The 19,663-nt window shown below is 48.3% G+C and overlaps 2 protein-coding genes across 9 annotated transcripts in view; one reads left to right on the top strand and one right to left on the bottom strand.

The window, feature by feature from the left end:
• FRMD5 (FERM domain containing 5) overlaps positions 1–15,422 on the top strand; it is a 46,742-nt gene extending 31,320 nt beyond the window's left edge. Inside the window, exons 7-14 of one of the 4 annotated variants that reach the window (XM_024732376.1) lie at positions 238–326; positions 3,373–3,436; positions 4,050–4,141; positions 6,719–6,793; positions 7,350–7,418; positions 8,307–8,413; positions 13,764–14,107; positions 14,979–15,044. In XM_024732376.1, coding sequence (XP_024588144.1) covers positions 238–326; positions 3,373–3,436; positions 4,050–4,141; positions 6,719–6,793; positions 7,350–7,418; positions 8,307–8,413; positions 13,764–14,107; positions 14,979–15,044 — 906 coding nt within the window. Of the gene's footprint in view, positions 1–237; positions 327–3,372; positions 3,437–4,049; positions 4,142–6,718; positions 6,794–7,349; positions 7,419–8,306; positions 8,414–13,763; positions 14,926–14,978; positions 15,045–15,369 lie in introns of those variants that run through there. The other 3 variants (XM_024732375.1, XM_024732374.1, XM_024732373.1) reach the window with 3 other exon arrangements.
• Positions 13,855–19,663, bottom strand: part of WDR76 (WD repeat domain 76) — a 69,806-nt gene continuing 63,997 nt past the window's right edge. For 3 of the 5 annotated variants that reach the window (XM_024732370.1, XM_024732367.1, XM_024732372.1), the window contains one exon: positions 16,311–16,481. In XM_024732370.1, the coding sequence (XP_024588138.1) occupies positions 16,343–16,481 (139 nt within the window). In that variant the 3' untranslated portion in view covers positions 16,311–16,342. Of the gene's footprint in view, positions 13,987–14,358; positions 16,482–19,663 lie in introns of those variants that run through there. The other 2 variants (XM_024732371.1, XM_024732368.1) reach the window with 2 other exon arrangements.

Here is a 19,663-nt window from a genome sequence, read left to right on the forward strand (position 1 = left end):
TCTCTTTGGATATTCACCACAGCTTTCTAAGATTGGTAGTATAATCTACAACTTACAGTTAAGGCCACCGAGGCTCAGAAAAGGTAAGTAACTTGGCTATTACTTCCAAATGCCAGGCTCTTCCCTCTGTGACCAACGGCCAAGTATTAACCCTGTATCCCCAGTGAACAACTGTGTTTCTCACCCTTTTACCTCTATGCCTGCATCACCCTGATGAGAAATCTTTATGTGTTACAGGACGTGTCAGGAAATGCTGCATTTCTGGCCTTCACTCCTTTTGGGTTTGTTGTTCTGCAAGGAAACAAGAGGGTCCACTTCATTAAATGGTGAGTATCTTTATTTCCAAAACAGGCTTTTTATTATACCTCACCAACTGGGGAGGGCTGTGGTTCCCATGTCCTATGTCTGTGATTGGGCGAGTTCTGGTTCTGAGCCCTCTCCAAAGCCTTGCATCCATAATGGTAACTGACGAAGGTAGTGGTCTCTTCTAGGGATCCTATGCTTCCACAGGGGTGTTCCTGAGAGCCAACAGCCTCTCCAGAGAGAGAAAGGTATGGAAAGTTGGTTTCTGGGTAGGATGAGACGTCTAGAGCTGGAGCCAATGTTAGGGAAGCAAAGTTCCCATGAGAACTAAGTCCTTGGGACTGTCCCCCGCTGAGGACCATAGCATCTGCAGGGATGTTTACTCCTTACCCACTCTCCTAACAAAGGAGGGCTTGCAATGACCCCTGGGGCAGATACAAGTTACCCTGTTGCTCTGGCAAAACACCCTCCTCAGACCAAACCCCACGGTGGGCACTGCCTGCTGGAGCACAGATGCTGCTCTGTCTCCTGTCCCTCTTCAGGGCTTAGGTGTCCTCAGCCTCCAAGAGTCACATCCCCACTCTTTCTTCCCTCCCCTGCCTCTCCCACTCCCAATTCTAGCAGGCAAGAGCCACTGCTGCAGCCACAGCTGCTCGGAACTGCTTCCTGTCCGCCCACCTGTTGGGGTCTGTTCTGCTGCGTGGCTCTGTGAGCCGATGCAGCAGACTCTGGTTTGTTGATGGACGTTTGGCTCTCCTAGAGACCCTTTTTCTGGCCCATGCAAACATCTTGCAGCCTCATGTTGCATATTTTACTAAGCCTCTGTGATCTCTGAACCTTCCTGGGCCTTAGACTGCCAAGTCTAAGCTGGCCAGCTCCTCTCAGGGGCTTGGACAGGTGTCTTTCCTTGGCCCAGCAGAGCTCAGCCAGGGAAGCCTGCTCCTGTCTTGTTTCCTCCGCCTTCTCAAGAAGAGCTAGCGGGGAACCTGATGACAGAGCTGCTCCCTGGTGAGCTTTCTGCTGGGGATGCTGCAGGCTAGCTCTCCTGCGACATCCTCTTCAGCTCCCCTGTGCGCTTGTGGACAGACACCCCCTTTCCAACCCTTGTGGCTCTTGTGAAGCTTGGCGACATGATCAACCACAGTGCTTGTGAAACTGCTCCCCAGACATGCCCAGCCAGGCCCCGTTCCCCAGAAACCCCCTTCCCAGGGCGGCCCACTGCACTGAGCTAACCGGTGTGCTCCCCAACACGCCCATTTGCTACCCCTTCTCAAGCTGGCCCACTCACTGCACTTCTTGGGTGAAGATGGTGAGGGTTTGGGGTCTTCTGTCCAACAAGATACTTTTCAGAAAAAGACAGTGAACAGGGTCAGGCCACCGCTCTCCCAGGGAGGAGCACTTGCTATTTGGAGACCTCTGGGTCATCTGATGTTCCTTAGAAGGCCCGGATCCTGGCCACACTCCAACCAGGGTAGCTGTCTTTATGAGGTGGCTGGTAGGGGGCATTTTAGCTAGAAACAGGTAGGACACACCGGGGCCTGTAGTCCCTAAAGTATCTTTACCCTCCAGAAGCCCTGCTGCTCACTGGGTTGTCCCAGACCCTTTTCCTTCTATAGCTTCTCTCACAGCCCATTTCTTCAGGACGTCTCTTCATATGCCTCAACATTAAAGTAATAGATGTAAATTTAATCACACTTCCAATAGAAAATTTCCTACTTTCCTATCTTGCTTGTTGAAGCCTAGGATGATCTGTGTGCTTGTTTATATATCAATCAATTGATATTTACTGTATTCTGTATGTGTATGAGAGATTGATTGATTGGGAGGGAATCTAACAGGGAAGGAATCCCATGTGGGATTACTAGTACTAGCTCAGAACTGGTGGTCAGAAGTTGTGAGCTCTCATCCTGACCCAGCTATGATTTCCAGGGAACAGGTGACCTTCCTCTGTCCCCTGAGTTTTGTCCTGTAGTAAATTGGGTACATTGTTTTCACTACCTTTCTGCTACTTTCTAGGATATTGAGGAAATCTCCCTAGAAATCGCAAAGAGGAAGAAGCCAAGTGGAGGCAGATATGCATGGTCACACCTCCTTGGGGGGTCCCAGTTAGGTAGAAAAATAAAGGCTCTGCCCCCAGTGAGGTAGGAGGGCCTTCAGGCTCCAGAGGGTAGCTGTGTCAGGCCAATGGAAGGGAAGTGAGGAGTGACCAATGCTGAGGCCTAGTTCTCTGGCTCTCAGGGACATCCACCTAAGACCCCAGTCATTTTTCCATTTTGTAAATGTAACCAAGGCTGAGAGCAGTATGTGGAGGTGAGGTCTAAGTCGTGCCATGTACAGTAACCATGTCACTTCTTCTGATTTGTGTCTGTCCTGCGGGTGGATGTACCCCAGTATCCTGTTTGCCTCTTTTACTGCAGCCATTCACTGGGCTGGTGGCTTCAAGGATTTTTCTACAAAAACCCCTAAGCCCCTTTCCTGGTCAGTACGCTGCATGACTGTTCCATGTAATCTGTTCTCTCTCTTTGGTATGTTGCCCTGCCCCCCTCCCTGAGATCGTTTGACATTTGTCTGCATTAAACTGCATTTTCCATCCAGTGGCACAGTCACCTGAAAGACTCAACTCCCTCAGAACCTGGTCGCATTGTTTTTCATTATTTGCTGTTATCTTGAACTTTGGCCTCATCAGCTACCTGTGGCATCTTACATTTGACAGTCCCATCAAGATAATGCACCTGTGTTATGAACCAAATCCCGAAATGGCCCAGGACCACTCTACCTAGACTCACTTCCCATGCAAACGTTTCCCTTTTACAGCCACTGTTGATGAGCCCGAAATCCTCCTATCACCCTATTATTATAGTGTGATTGACCAGAAAACTGTGGATTGAACTGTTTCAACAACTGTTCTCTAAGGCCCCTGCGCTGCTGTCTTGTTTCAGTTCTAATTTTGGCTAAAACTGTGTCTGTGCCTGGAGCCCCTTCCAGTCGGGGTGGGCTGTGCATCTACAAGACTTAGCTGTGAGCAAGCAGCCCACAGTGAGATGACGGGCGCTCTCTTTGTGCTTCTAGGAATGAGGTGACCAAGCTGAAATTTGAAGGAAAGACTTTTTATTTGTACGTAAGTCAGAAAGAGGTGAGTGCTGGCTTCCTTCTCTTCAGGGAGGGCTGGGGCACTGGGGTGGCTCCTGATGGCCAGGGCTGAACCAAAGTGGTCCATGCAGGCAGAGCTAAGCCCCCTGCATGCCAAGCCGGGACCAAGTTCAAGGCTGGAGGTGAGGAGACATGAGATGACGACAGGTGGCTGTAGGTCCTGGAGCACAGGGACTTCCTCAGGGATGCTGGTGACCCTCACAGGTTCCATACCTCCAGGAAGTACAGAGTAAGATTCTTTTGCTTCCATATGAAAATTCCAGGAAGATAATACCAAAAAAAAAAAGAAAGAAAGAAAGAAAGAAAATTCCAGATGAGAGTGCCACTTTCTCTGGGGAGGGCTCACTTGGTTCAAGCGGTGCCAGCAGAGACTTACTCTGATTGGACCTGCCAGGTGTGCCCTTCTGCACTGAACTCAGCTCTGTCCTGTGGGTGCTGCAGGCTTCTCTTCCAGCCAGCAGCCCCTTCCCCGTCTGAAGCCTCTCCCTGAGAGCACTGGGGAGCCTTCAGACAGCTCAGGGCTCAGTGTCCTGGGCCTCTTCACCCTTCGCTTTGCCATCCACACTCAGCTGTTTCTATGTGGGATTTTTTTGTAGGAGAAGAAAATTATCCTCACATATTTTGCTCCAACTCCAGAAGCCTGCAAGCACCTCTGGAAATGTGGGATAGAGAACCAAGCCTTCTACAAGTGAGTGGACACCTGGGATGGGAACTGCCTTTATCAGGGCCAAAGCCATAGAAGCTACTTTTAGAGGAACAATGGGCAGGAAAGTTTGAGAAACTCTGACAAAGGAGACATGAGATGACAAGGCTGGGCTTCCTTATAAAACTCAGACCCCTTTCCGGGTGGCTGTCTGTACCACCTGGAGGGTCAGAGCTGATGTCTGGGAATGTGTGTCAGCGGAGTTGCCCAAGGTGTCTACCTTGCGATGTCGTTGGACAGCCCCCAGTGGCAAAGCAGTTCTGGGTCTTTTTCCAGGGTAAGGCTTGGGCCAGAGAAAGCCCACAGGTGCCTGACTTGAATAAAGCTGGCCCCTTGGAGCCATTCAGAGCCAGAATACAAGAGCACCATGAAGGAACAGGCGCAGCCCAGAGCAGCTCCCTAAGCCTTGGAGAGACTCTGAGGCCCGCTCCCCAGTGGGTGGCCTGGTGCTGAGCTGGGGTTGCTACCAGCCCTTCCTGGTGTGTCACTGACAAGAGGTGTTGCCAGTGACAGGCCAAGTGCTCAGGAGCTGGGGGTGGGGTAGCTGGAGGAAGCAAGGACTTGACTGTTACTGAGATAGCAGCTTTGGGGCAAAGGAGAGAGGTTAGCTTACCAAATGATTTTGTAAAGTATATTGAGGCTTTTGTGCCCAGTTTTCTTTGATGAAAAAAGTTGTTATAAAAGCATTACGGAGCAACGAAATAGCCCATCGAGAAACTGGGGTGATGCCAGATGAAGTGTATTTCGCTAAAACCCTTGGTCTTGTTCTTAAAATAGAATGCCATGACTTACGCTTTAATAAGCTGCATCTTAATCAGAACAACGTAAGACAGAATGTGTGGTATACTCCTCTCCTGACAGGCCATAGCTCTCCCTCCAGTAAGGAGGATCCAGAGCAGCGTTGCTCTGGGCTGGGAGGGCACCGTCTTCCTCTCCACTCAACAGACTCTGCTACCTGCTGACTGCTGTGGGATGCTGGCCCCCACAGGCTGTTTCTTGGGCAGGCTTTCTGAGTTGTATAATAAATTCTGTGCATTTGATACCAGAATCAGGGGTGAGTTGAATGGGCAGCCTGAATTCTCACCTGAGTGGGCTTCTTTCTTCTCATGGAGAAGACACTCGGAAGACTTTCATGTGGTCACATTTCCCTCCTATTCAGTCCCTGGCTGTCTAAGGAAAGCCGAGAAAACATTTCAGCGCCATTTCTGGAGGCCCTCCTTTGTTTTTCCGTCTGAGCCATGGGAACAGAATTGTGCTTCTGAGCCTGTGACCAAACTCAGTTTCTGAGTCTTTCCTTAACAGATTGCCCACATCCACACTGGAAAGCAAGGCCACTTTTCACTGTTCTCCATGACTACTAATTAGGTGTTAAAAGCCTCTAGCCTGGGTCAGACCCTCATTTATGCCAAGTCGCTAGCAGGAGCCACTTCGGCCTCACTCAGAGTGTCTGTCATGGGCAGATCCCTGCCCCGCTTTTGGCCTAGTGCTTTGAAGGGAGCCGGTAAGGCTCAAGAAGGCGCTCAGGAAAAAATAACTTTACGTGTCTAACACGTATTAAATATTTTAAACCAAAAAAAAAAAGAAAAGAAAAGGAATGTGCTCAGACAGGAGAGTAAGTAGGGAGCCCTGAGACAGGTGGGGATGGTGTCCCCAGCACCTGCTGTTCATGGATTATAGGGACAACTCCCTAAATATTCACTGCCCGCTCAGGACAAAGGCTTCAGACCAGTGCAGTTCCCAGCTGGGTTAGCACTACAGGCACCCAGGACGTGTTGTGGATGGGGTCAGGTCTTAGGAGATTCAATCTGGGCAGCTCTGCCCATGCTTCCCTTTCTAAGTGAGAGGAGTACAGGGATCAGAGCAGTCACTCAAGGGTGGCTTCCAGAGTCTCCACCTCAGCTGTTCACAGCCTTGAAAGTGGTGTTAATGGGCTTTCTGGGGGAGGGCAAATGGTTCCAAGTTCAAACAAATGGTGGAACTTTTATTAAAGTTCAGCTAGTTTCTTCATTTCACGACTTCTCAGAGTCTCTAATGTGACAATATACTTTAGGTTCTCTCCAAGAAGGAGATGGAATAGGAAGGGCACTACTCTCTTCTCCACCCACAGTTACCCAGACATGGACACGAATTCTCAAATACTAGGACTGGAAGGGACTCCTGAGGTCAAGCAGTCCCAGCTCCACCATTTTATAGATAAGACTGAGGCTAAGAGAGGAAAAATTTGCCCAGGGTCACACTGCTAACCAGTGGCCTGGCTGAGATTCAGCAGGTGGCATTCTCTTTCCCTAACATTTATTCTCTCAGTCCCCATGGTGAACCCATGAGGCACTCTTGGGGAGCCCTCACTCTCCTAACGTGGAAGTGGATTGCAGCACGCCTGTCCGTAGCACTGAGACCGTGAACACGGCCCCCAGGTGCTAAAGGAGTCAGAGACAAGCAGGGCTGTGAAGGGCCTTTTCCTGAGGGGTTTTTTCAAGTAGCCTTTGGAAGGAGCTGGGGACACAGCCTTAGGCTGTAAGGCATTGCAGACCATCTCTCACACTGGACTTTGCCTTGCTGCAGGCTGGAGAAGTCAAGCCAAGTCCGCACAGTGTCCAGCAGCAATTTATTCTTTAAAGGGAGCCGGTTCCGATACAGGTAAATAGTGACAGTAAGTAACCATTATGGACCTATTTTCAGACCTTCTCTGGAGAAGGGTGGCCCAGTGGTCCTTATCCTGAGAACAAAGACACTGGGAACCTCCAGAGAAGTGTGAGGTTTCCATCCAATTCTCCTTGTCTCCTAACCCTTTGACTATTTCTTTCCTTCCCTGCAGCCATTTGCCTGTAGGGGTTAAAATGTGTGTCTTCTCCTGCCCTTACAAAAGCAGCAAAATAAGAACTGTACGAGTGATTCCTTTCATTTCTATCTAAAGATTTCATTTTTTTGCAATATTTCTGGAACACGCTGGACAATGAGGAATCATCCCTAAATGAGGATGGAAGATCCCAAAGACCGCAGAGACAGAGAGCTGTCAGGACGCCTTAGAGCTCTTTACCCCAGCAAGCAAGCCCTACTCAGTGGCCTAAACATTGAGAAGGGGTAGGCCAAAGAGGCCACTTCCCAATTCAGCTCAAGTATCTGAGATCTTACAGAGGAGCTCAGTCCTGGAACACTGTCTCATTTCTTGCTGCTTTATTTATACTACTTATAGTGGCCGAGTTGCAAAGGAAGTGATGGAGTCCAGTGCCAAGATCAAACGGGAGCCACCAGAAATACACAGGTAGGCACCAGGGGCTTATCCCCAAACCAGGTCCAGCTCAGATCTCGGACTCTTAAAAGAGCCAGAAGTTTGAGTACTGTGAAGATTCTGGCCATGATGGCTTCCAAACAGGTCAGCAGGGTGAAGAGACCCATCTCAGCCAAAGGCATGGGAACAGGATGACCCTGGAGAATGAGGGAAGGTGGGCTAATGCAGACAGTAGTACATCAGACCCAGGAGCCACCTTCCTGGGTAATTCTCTACCATCATCCCAAGTCCTGAAATTGGTCATAGACCTTGGAGGACATGCCCAAGCAGCAAGATTTCATTGGCTCTGGAAACAGTGCATTACAGGAAGCCAGTCACACTAGGTCTGAAATAGTTTCAGGATCCATGCTTTATGTATAACTGTAAATCCTAAATTTCCAGGAGGCCATCTCCTAAAACCTGGTAAGACTGAGGGAGAATATGATTGGCCAAAAGGTCTGGGGTTTGCCAACCAGACTGACCTCTGGGAATGGGAGCATTACTACCTGCCTTCACACGGACCCCCCCCGCCCTCTGTGGGAAGTCAGGGGAGGCCGCATATCAGTCTTAGGCACATTTTTAGGAGCACCGCATATCCTGGGGCTCTACTCTCTGACAATCCTGCCCAGGGACCAGTGGCACCACTGCCACACTAAAGAAAGGTTCGGGTAGGTCTGGGATATAAGGAGGTTGACAAGTTTGAAGTAGTGTCTCTGACTGGGATTCAGGGACTAAAGGCAGAAAGCAGGTATTAAAGATTTTTAAAAACAAAACAAACCTTAACACAGCCAGGCAATTCTAGTAACCAGTCCTCAACTCTGAGTCCTGACCACATTTGTCAGTGCACTAAGTCAACAGAATTCTTTTTTTCTTTAACCTCAGAGCAGGGATGGTCCCCAGCCGCAGCTGTCCCTCCATAACCCATGGCCCAAGGCTGAGCAGCGTCCCCAGGACCCGGAGAAGAGCTGTTCACATCTCCATCATGGAAGGTGAGCATGAGCTCTGGAGAGGACCTGGGGTTCCTCCAAGTTGTCACCTGGACCGGTTCCTCACAGGGACCTTGAAAAGAAGTGAATTTCACTAGAGACAGCAGCAAGTTTCTCCAATGGTAGGGAGAATGTTTCATCCGGTCAATGGGAACACCAGCTGGGTGTCAGGTGAAGGGTAATTCCATCCAGCCCTGATGAGCTGTGGTCCAGGAGGGGTTTGTAGATCTGAGAGTATTAGACTAAACCTTTGGGAGAGAACCACCATCAAAGGCCTTATTTATGTGAGTACCTTAGTTGCTCCATTTGTAAAACCCCATGGGTTTCAAGGAAGCTGATGTACATGCAAGTACTTTAAAGAGATGAAAGCATTTACTGGGTAGGCAGCAAGCACAATGCAAAGAGCCCTGGTCAGGAAGTCAAGGATGAGGTCAAAATAGGAGCTCTGCCACACATTTTCTGGGCAGGTTGCTTAACCTCTCTGAGCCTGTTGCCCCCACTGTAGAAAGGGGTGGGGGGTGGGGGAAGGTGCCTTGGAAACTCCCAAGTATAATGGCTATGCAAGGTATGGAATTATTGAGGTCTGGCCATCATCAGACACAGCCCCCTGGTTTTCCCTCCTATCTTAGGCTGAGCGGGAGAAGTGAGCCCAGCTGTCTTATTTTGGGGTGTGCATCTCAGGAAAGTGGACTGTCTTCTCCTCTTTTGAGGAAACATAACTTTCTCCCCTCTCTGTGGCCCTTGTTCCCGTCTGTCCTGAGGCTGAAGCCACCAGGTTCATCCCAAGGCTCTTGCAGAAAGTCGGGACAGCTGTCCTCCCAGAGAAAAGGCCACCCCCTGGGGGAAGCTGGCCCTAATGTAGGTATCGCATAGGAGAGCAGCCTCAGGCATTACTGCTCCCCAGCATATGGAAGAATGTCCAGTAAAACCAGCATTCCCAGAAGAGGGAAGACTGAGGCCATCCATGTGGGGATATAACTCATTTGGAGTAGCTGCCAAGCAGGGTTAGCAAAACAACTCAGAGGTGGGGAGAACCATCCTCAAGCTCCCCCAAGACGAGCTGTGAGGCTGCCTCAGTTCCCAACCAGCTCTGGCTGTGCCTTCAGCCTCCTCCCAGAACCTGTCTTCTCCCATTGTAGCAGCAGTAGGCTCCTCAACATCCAAAACTGTCACCCATGCTTACAAAATGCCAGGGGAGGGTGCAGAAAGCTATTAGAGCAGAGACCCCCCACCCCACCCCAGGGCCAGGGCACGGCCTCAAAAGCTTAGGCTCAGAACTTCACAGCTGGCAGATTATAACACAGCAGGCCTCCACGTGCTACTCCCCAAGCCAACGTGCTCCTTACACCCCATGTCCAGTGGTGCCTATAGACAAGCACAGTCTTCATCCCTGGTCATGGCCCTCGAGGCCCATTAGACTCAGAAGGGCGTGGGTAGAAGCTCAGAACTGCCCTGGCAGGAATGAAACTCACAGGCAGAATGTAATTCAGGGTGAGGAGAGGCAGATGTACATCTGGTTTGGATGTGAAAAAAAATACAAGATTTTAGCAGTTGAGCAGCTCTATCAGTGCAGGGATCATCAAGCCTGGGGAAATAAAGAATGGATTATTTCAGGAGGTGAGAGTTCAGCTGCAGTTTTGCCTTTAAAGCACCTAACACGGCTGACCCTCACTGTTCACCCCAACCAGGCAGGGAAGGGTGAGAGGGACTCAATGGGGACCTCAGAGGAAGGACACAAACCATCAAAACGCCCAGGAAGTTATGGACATTTGAAATTGGTTCACGCTCCATCAGGGATTGTCTTTCCTATAGTCCATATGGCACATAAATTAATATCACAGAAACCATTTGCCTTTTCCAGGGGAAAGCTTTGTTTGCTATCTCCAAAAACAGTGGGGAAAATTGCAAAAGACATTAACGTAACGTTACAGTTTGAATGAAACCATGTAATCTCAATGAACTGAGACCCTTAAAAAGAAGACTGCGTTGGTTGGCCCTGCCCTCTGCTCTAGGAGATGCCAAGATAACACATGTTATTAGCACAGGCCTGACCCAGAGAGGACATTCAGGTATGTCAGTTCCTTTCACCCATTGTGCCCCATGGGGCAGCCAGATAAATAGCGTAGATCCCAGTGGAGGAGGGGACGCAGCCCATTTCCAGCCCCAGAGCCACCGCCTTACACTTCAGAGCCACCCAACCCAAAGCCATTTTCTTTGTAGCTTCACGTCCTGGATTTTCTGGTACAGTCCCGATTTCCCCTACTCTCTGGGATTATTCCCTGCCCTCTCTGTTCCTCACCCTCTGAGAGGTCTGGGGCCCTTATACGGGCCTCAGGGAAACAGCTACTGGCTGGGAAACCATTACCTTTTATAGCTCTAAGTCCTTCTGACTGAATCCAGTCCCCTGATAACGCTGGCCTCTCAGAGCTGCTCTTTCCCTGCAGCTCAGTCTGCTCTGAGACTCTCAGAGCCAACCTTTTCTCTCCAGCATGGGAGGCACTGCGAAAGGGCTGCCATGGCGTGAGATCAGTTGGTTTCCCATCCTTTCCCTCTGTACCTTCCCCGCCTGGCTGGTTCCCATGAAGAGATCAGCTGATTTCCACTGAAAAAGTACCTGCCTTCCTGGGCCACTATGGGGAAGAGTCTGATTAAGATTCACACCAGAGTCCGAGTTCAGCTCCGGTTGACTAATCACTGCCTTCGGCCCCTGAGTGTGCGCATCCTGAGGATGGGGCCCCGGCTCCAGGGTAGGCTCCTGACCACTGTGCCCCCTGGCCCACTGGGAGCCACCTCTGGGCAAGGCGATCAGCTGGAGCACCTCCAAGGTAAAAAGACACCCTCTGTTTTGCTGTGCCACTCACCCAGATCCCACCCACGGCACCCACCCCATCCATCCCAGAATAACAGGTTTGAGGCGAGTGGTGGTTTCTAGTGAAACCTGAAATTCTGTACAGGACTAACCTAGCATAGGAATAACCTTAACTTTATAGGTGAGGTCTGTTGGGGGAACAGAAGACTAACATTTACTGAGTAATTTTGTTTGTCAGGCTCTCTACTTAGAAATACATATGTAGCCATTATCTTGTTTACTGAGAGCACCAACAACTCACTATAATGTGGCTTCTGGTGTCCCTCTGATTAGCTCTTTCTGATGTCACAGCCTTTGCCCCTCACCTTCCCCAGCAGGCTTAGGGCTGAATTGTAGGCCACGCTATGATTGCACTAAGTGGCTTCCGGCAGCTATGCTGGTCATACATTGGAAGATCTGGTAGTCAGAGCTGTCCTTGTGAGGGGACAGCCCTTGAAAGGGTGTGAGGTGCCCTGTGCAACAGGGCTGAGGTTCCAGAGAACAGGGAGCCAGAAGAGTACTTGGGAAAGGAGCTGAGCCAGCAACATGTAAGATCAGAGCCTGGAAAGGTTTGTTTTATCCGAAACCCATTTCACACTCCCAGGTACGTGTTTCTCATGCTACACACATGCAAATGAGGGAAGAAGGGAGGAACACTGGGGAAAACAGAACAGAGGAACATCAAAGGCTCTGGAACAAGGGACAGGCTCTTAATTTCACCTTATTTCACAACAGTTTCTTGGGCAATTGGGACCTAAGTCTAAGGCAGGTGCAGGCTGTTGACTTAATTCATCCTGGCCTGTTGTTCCACTCCCCGGAATCCAACTGCATGATCATTAGCACCATGGAATAGAAAGAGGCTTGGATTCTAACCTTGTCTTTGCCAGTAACAACCAACCACGTGACTGTAACCTCTTGCCCTCACCACTTCATGAAGTTGTTTAAAGATAAAATGGAAGTGCTTTAAAAAGTTTTAAACATTATACAAATTTAAGTATCTTACAGCATAGGGACAAAGGAAATACAGCCAGGACCGTGCAGCTTCTGAAAGCAGGAGCTGAGAGCTGCTGCTAATATACTAATGGTGAGGTGGTGGGGAGCAGAGGCAGATAGCAGGGGGCTGCCATCTCCCCTGCCCATGCCAGCCACTCGTTCGTAACCCAGGGTTCGTTCCTATGGAGAATCTTTTACTGTGTGTATGCCGAGACGGGCTACAGAAGGCTGGGCAGGCAGGCGGCCTGGCTGCAACTGGCTACCTACCAAGGAAGCCAAGGAAGACGAGATACACTATTTCTGAAATGTTACTGGCACCTTTTAAAAGAGACCTTGGGGCTTCTGAAGCCAGCCCAGAACCAGAAAACTCTGTAATTGGCCCTGGTTAGGTCTTACCTTTACTAGCTGGGTGTCCAGCTGTCTGGGGCAGTCAGGGTCGATTTCAGAACAACAGAAGGGGACGAGCTTCTCTTGATGTGGACCACAAAAGCAGGGAGAGCCACTCTGGAACCACCAACATGGCCAGGAGTAGAAAATACAGACACTGAACTTGAAAACAAGAAGCCATTTCCTTGGGAGCACTATGACATGGGCCACACTTGGTGACTCAGCTCTGACATCCTCTGGCCTGGGTGGCTGCTGTTTGGTTGAGGGGGGTAACCAGCTCCTGTTCTTCCCTACTAGAACTTTGAGCCCTGGAAAGAAAGAAATGTTCCATCTAAGAAAGTAAAGAGATAATGAGTAGTTTTAGGGGTAGAAGACCCTTCCTCCTAACTAATGTAAGAGAATTTCCCACTGATGCAACAAGATCGTCTCAGAGACCACTCTGTACTCTGGAGTAGCTAAAGCAAGGGGAGCTGTCAGCCTGTTCTGGACCCGGCTCAGTCTAAGGTGAAAAGAGAGGGAGAGCACTTAGGAAGAGCAGATCAGGTTTTTACCTCCCACAAAGTCAGGACAGCTAGAGCTGGGTGGCTGAGGAGACTGATAGCAACTGCAGAAATCCAAAAGATGAGCTCATGAGCTCAAGGAGCTGTGTGCCGGGTTGTTAGGAGGACACTCGGCTCCAGAATCTGTATTTGATGAGGCCCAGCTGGGCAAAACACAGTCTCCTCCACATTCCTGCCTCTCAAGGCCCTCGGCTCCCTGAACCATGACCCCAGCTCTGGTTGGGTCAGGGATAGTCTGCGATTCTCTTTCAAATTGGGCTAAAGCCAGGCCCAAGACACCAAAGGCAAGAAAGGCAGAATCTTTAACCAATATGGCCAAAACTATAAGCAAAAAGAAAGAAACTTGCAACCAATGCCCCTCTGGTTCCTGCTGCTTCTCTTGTCCTATTCTTGATACATCAAAACAGAGTGCAGTGGCCATTGCTACTGGTCACGTGGGGCGTGCAAAGGGGCTTCTCCTAAGATTTTAGTGACCAGATAAAGCAGGATAGGTGCTGCCTCCGCCTGACAGCGAAGTGGGTGCCGGCACACAGAAGGCCTGCTCATTTTCCTTTTGCCTTTCCAGGCCTCGAGTCCCTACGGGACAGTGCCCACTCCACCCCGGTACGTACCTCCTCCCACGGGGACACTTTCCTGCCTCACGTGAGAAGCAGCCGGGCAGACAGCAATGAGCGAGTCGCCGTGATCGCGGATGAGGCCTACAGCCCTGCAGACAGCGTGCTGCCCACCCCTGTGGCCGAGCACAGCCTGGAGCTGATGCTGCTTTCCCGGCAGATCAATGGGGCCACCTGCAGCATTGAGGAGGAGAAGGAGTGTGAGGCCAGCACCCCAACTGCTGCAGAGATGGAGGCCCTTGGGGGAGAGCTGAGGGCCCTGTGTCAGGGGCACGGCAGGCCAGAGGAGGAACAGGTGAATAAGTTTGTTTTAAGTGTCCTCCGTTTGCTCCTTGTGACCATGGGACTCCTCTTTGTTTTGCTCCTCCTCCTGATCATCCTTACTGAGTCCGACCTTGACATTGCCTTTTTCCGCGATATCCGCCAGACCCCTGAGTTTGAACAATTCCACTATCAATACTTTTGTCCCCTCAGGCGATGGTTTGCCTGCAAAATCCGCTCAGTGGTGAGCCTGCTCACTGACACCTGAGAAGGCATGAATCCTCCCAATAACTAGCCAGGTGGACCAAGGAGCCCGGCTACCCATTCCCAGCAATGGGACCCATCGCGGAACCATCGGCACATGTACCAAGTCCTCCTCTCATGACTCAAAGTCCACAGCCTAGGAGGGTCGTTTCCCAGAAGAAAGGGATAGGCTCATGCCTTGTCTAAACTAACTGGGAAAACTCATTTCCTTCAGAGGTTCTTTCAAGAAAGGCTCGGCGACTCTGTTTCTCATCCTCCCAATTTGCAGGATAAAATTTTTGGTTTTGAATTTTGATTTTTCATAGATGTGTATTATTTTGAAAATATCAAAAATAATTTATTTTATTATTACTGATTCTCGCAGTAGTGTCACCTAGTAGATGGGACACTAGTTGGAGACTAGAGAGCTGTTGTCTTCTGTATTCTGCAGGAGCTTTCCTACTCAGTTCCAGTAGACTCATCACTGCAGCCTCAGCGGGGCAGGCCAGGGGTCTGGACAATGGGGACTGTCTAGGTTTTCTTCCCAGACAGAGCTTTTAAAAAAAAGTAAACATCGTGTAGAATGATTAAATGGAAAGTTGCTTCTTATGACGGTCTGAGTTGGATTTTCTTTTCCTTTTATTTCTTTCAAATCTGAGCAGAGTGGGCATCTGAAGGGACCACCACTACAGCAGCAGGGGTGGGGTAAGTCTGTCCCCTTAGACTAGATCCTAGTGGGCATCACCATGAGTTTTGTATAATGAACTTAGACTTCTGTGAGGGTTTTTTTCTGAAGACCCTCAAGACTTTTATAGTGCTCCAGAAGCATTAGGTGAATTTGGTGGTGCCAGGGATAGAACTGTCAGAAATGCAGGACTAAGTGTAGTTAACAGAAACCAGAGCTAAGGTACCTGAGAGACCATTGAGGTCACAGAGCAGTACTTATTTTGTACAACACCATCCCCCCCAAAAAAGACTATTTCAATTTATATTTTAACAAACAAAATGTATTTTCTTATCAATTCGTATTTTGTTTTTACTTTATGGATTAAGAAAAATAGAGCCTGACGAACTTAAACGACACAAGGAAGAAACTGATCCTGAGAATAAAAAGCTTCAGAAAATAGAATTCCAAGATCAACAAACAGCCTGGGAAGGGACCAGGAAAAGAATCTCTTTAAATAGGAGTTCTAAGAGATGCCTACAAAAGAAGGTGAATGTGGCAGAGACCAAGATTTAGATGTAGAAATACTGCCCCCTAGCGTCATCCTCTGCACTGGGAAAATGAAAGTTGTAGGAAAGCACTTACCATCCTTGCCGAGGCTCCATGCAGAAGAGCAGCATGTGGAGGGTGAGTGTGGGGTCCGAGGCCCGAGCTCTGCAACTCTTACAACCACTCACACACAAGATCTTGTTTTCATCTCAGGGAGAGATTTCTAAGTCATCTGGGGCCTGAGGACTTACGTAAGGACAGTCAGTGGACATATTCCTGGGACCCACATAACAGTGGACCAGCTGCTGACACCCTGTGATGCTGGGGAGCCTCAAATGCAGGACAGAATGAGTCACATGTAGATCTGCTTTCCCCTAGTTTGTCCTCTGAGACAGCAGAACCATGTCCATATATAGAATCTAATAGCCATGGATAAACGGAGTTTTTCCTTTTTTAAGGTTGGGGGTGGTGCTGTTTCAAAATTTTAATTGCCCTTTTATCTAGACCAGGGGTCGGCAAACTTCTTCTGTAAAGTGCCAGATAGTAAATACTTTTTAAATTTATTTTGGTTTTGTGGGCCATACTCTTCGGCAACTACTCAACTCCGCCATCTTATCACAAAACAGCCATAGGTAATACATAAACAAAGGAGCAAAGCTGTGTTCCAATAACATTTTTATTTATAAAAACAGACAGTGAGCTGAATTGAGCCCACAGGCCATAATTTGCCAACCCCGATCTAGACAGTAAAACTGCTCCTTACCAGTGTGTAAGCAGAAAGAGGGTCAGCTCTGCTCCAATTCCTGACATGTGTTAAAGATCCGGGATCATTTCCCAGTAGAGGCACTGGGGTTGCTTGTTTAAAGGGTGCTCGAACAACCAACCAGCAAAGAGATGTCTGATGCCAAGATGAGCAAGATCAACCGCTGGAATGCTCAAACGCAGCCAGAATCTAAGCATGGAAGAGGGCCTGTCTGATCATTTCCATACCAGCAACAATTTGGGCAGAATTACAAACATCTATTTTCAAAGTGACAAGACAAAATATGAGGGAGAGCCTAGTAAAGATTAGGGATCGCTTAGAACCAACTAGCCACTGCCACTTGTCATCTACACAGGAAAGGCTATATTAGCACAGGATTGGAGTAAAAAGTAGACTCAGAGAAGAAAAGGCTGTCAGGAAATAGGGGGCTGGTTTTAACCTGGATATCTACTGTCTTATGCAACATAGCAGATTACCTTTTAGTGTAGTGTTCCTACCTCAGTCTGTAGAATATGGTGTTTCTATGCAGTGAGTGATAGCCTCGACTCTCACCTTTCATATTCACATTAAAGAAAGATGCAGTATTCCATATCCTGGTACGTACTTGTGTCTAGAGTTCTAACAGTACAATAGTCCATGCCACTTCCTACAGCTGGATTTTGCTCTCTGAACAGAAACTTTTGGGTTATTTTTTTCCAGGGCTTATCCCACAAAATACAGATAGAAAGTTTCCTTCAATTTGCTTTTCAAATAGTGCTTGAATAACAAACTTCCTTTGTTGGTGACTAGTCTTTTTTGCTATCTCCCCATCATTAAAAATTGTTCAAGTTTTTAACCTGATTTTACTGTGTTCCACTATGTCTCCTATTTTCTCTCAAAATTAGTTTTGATCTCATTGTAGAAAAAGCAGTGGTTTCCACAGCTTCATCTATCAGAGGAAATAAAACTCTTACTAAAGAATAGTGTACTGCATCTTTAAGCAGTAGAAGGTAAACTACCTGCAAATGTGAATTTCTTAGTTTCATTAAAAATATATATAGTTGTTAACCTTTTGTGTGCCAAAAATTCTAAGTTACATTTTCCTTCAAAGCAATGTACTTTTTTCTACATATGCAGTATGTAGTTAGCGTAAAATCATTGGTGCCATGAAAATTATTTTTAAACGTAAATAAATATTTAAATATCATAGAAGAGTGGACTCTTTTTTTTTTTTTTTTTTTAACTTACACCTTTTCTCTCTTTCTCCTCCTTAAAATTAACAACACATAGATAAAAGGATACCAGTGGGATTTACACAGCTGACTGCTGTCTGCGACTGGAATTATTTAAAATAATCATTTTGTTTATAGCCATCTATTATCCTTGTTCTTCCCCCCAAAATAAATACTATTAAGAACTTAGAAGCTGTAAGTGTGGAATAATTTTGGAGATGAATTGGACCACATTTTTCTGATGAGGAAAACCAAGAAATGATTTTCCCAAGGTTACACACAGTCTCAGAGCCCAAAGGAGAATCTAGATGGTCCAGCTTCTGCACCAGTGTTTGTAAGCCTGGAGTAAGAGAGAGAACAGCAAACACTTCCTATGAAGGGAACAGAATGATATCACCACTACAATTACAAACCTCATATTTACAACTTAACAACATACATTCCTTTAACACTATCTCTTCTGATTCTGTAACCATCACTCTGTAGCTATGGACTGGTAATGGCCTTCTGAATTCCATGAGGATAAAAGGTGAGACTAGGGTCCACTGTACTAGCTTATTATCTAATCTTCCTATTTTCAGTTCTACCTGCCTTCCAACCCTCCATTCTGCCACTAGATCATTTTCCTAAAGCACTGATCAGGTTATGTCACTTACTTCCAAATTTTAAGAGGTTCCTATTACCTTTAAAATGATATCCAGGGACCTCCCTGGTGGCACAGTGGTTAAGAATCCACCTGCCAATGCAGGGGACACGGGTTCAAGCCCTGGTCCGGGAAGATCCCACATGCCGCGGAGCAACTAAGCCCGTGCACCACAACTACTGAGCCTGAGCTCTAGAGCCTGTGTGCCTAGAGCCCGTGCTCCACAACAAGAGAACCCACTGCAATGAGAAGCCTGCACATCACAACAAAGAGTAGCCCCTGCTCACTGCAACTAGAGAAAGCCCGCACCCACAGCAACGAAGACCCAATGCAGCCAAAAATTAATTAATAAAAAAATAAAATGATATCCAGTGCCCTGTCCCCAGGGAAGTTGTGTTTTTTTTTTAATGACAGGAGTCTCTGCTTAAAGTGATCTGAAGAGTAAAAAAGCGTGAGAACCACTGGATGCAAGTGGTTTCCCATGATCCTACAGACTTACAGCTACAGCCCTTTTTATAAAAAAAATAAATTTACTTATTTATTTATTTTTGGCTGCATTGGGGTCTTCGTTGCTGCGCAAGGGCTTTCTCTAGTTGCGGCGAGCGGGGGCTACTCTTCGTTGCGCTGCGCAGGCTTCTCATTGCGGTGGCTTCTCTTGTTGTGGAGCACGGGCTCTAGGTGCGCGGGCTTCAGTAGTCAGGGCACGTGGGCTCAGTAGTGGTGGTGCCCTGGCTTTAGTTGCTTCGCAGCATGTGGGAGCTTAGGGAAGTTGTGTTTTTTTTTTAATGACAGGAGTCTCTGCTTAAAGTGATCTGAAGAGTAAAAAAGCGTGAGAACCACTGGATGCAAGTGGTTTCCCATGATCCTACAGATTTACAGCTACAGCCCTTTTTATAAAAAAAATTAATTTACTTATTTATTTATTTTTGGCTGCATTGGGGTCTTCGTTGCTGCGCAAGGGCTTTCTCTAGTTGCGGCGAGCGGGGGCTACTCTTCGTTGTGGTGCGCAGGCTTCTCATTGCGGTGGCTTCTCTTGTTGTGGAGCACGGGCTCTAGGTGCGCGGGCTTCAGTAGTCAGGGCACGTGGGCTCAGTAGTGGTGGTGCCCTGGCTTTAGTTGCTTCGCAGCATGTGGGAGCTTCCCTGACCAGGGCTTGAACCCGGGTCTCCAGCATTGGCAGGCGGATTCTTAACCACTGTGCCACAAGGGAAGTCCCTACAGCCCTTCTTTGGATAACTAATGACGACTCACCTATGCACACATCCTTTCAAGGCCTCTGCTTAGGGTGCCTCAACCACAACCAAGCCCCTCTACACCTGAACACACTTCTGGTTTTAGCTCATGAACAGGCTTCCTCTACACACCCCTACAACATGCTGATGGAGTGGAGTAAAACACACAAAAGATACTTTTAAAACATTTCCTCGGGCTTCCCTGGTGGCGCAGTGGTTGAGAGTCCGCCTGCTGATGCAGGGGACATGGGTTCGTGCCCCGGTCTGGGAAGATCCCACATGCCG

This window comes from Neophocaena asiaeorientalis, unplaced genomic scaffold (genome assembly GCF_003031525.2).
Source record: "Neophocaena asiaeorientalis asiaeorientalis breed wild unplaced genomic scaffold, Neophocaena_asiaeorientalis_V1.1 scaffold119, whole genome shotgun sequence".
Lineage (NCBI taxonomy): Eukaryota > Metazoa > Chordata > Mammalia > Artiodactyla > Phocoenidae > Neophocaena > Neophocaena asiaeorientalis.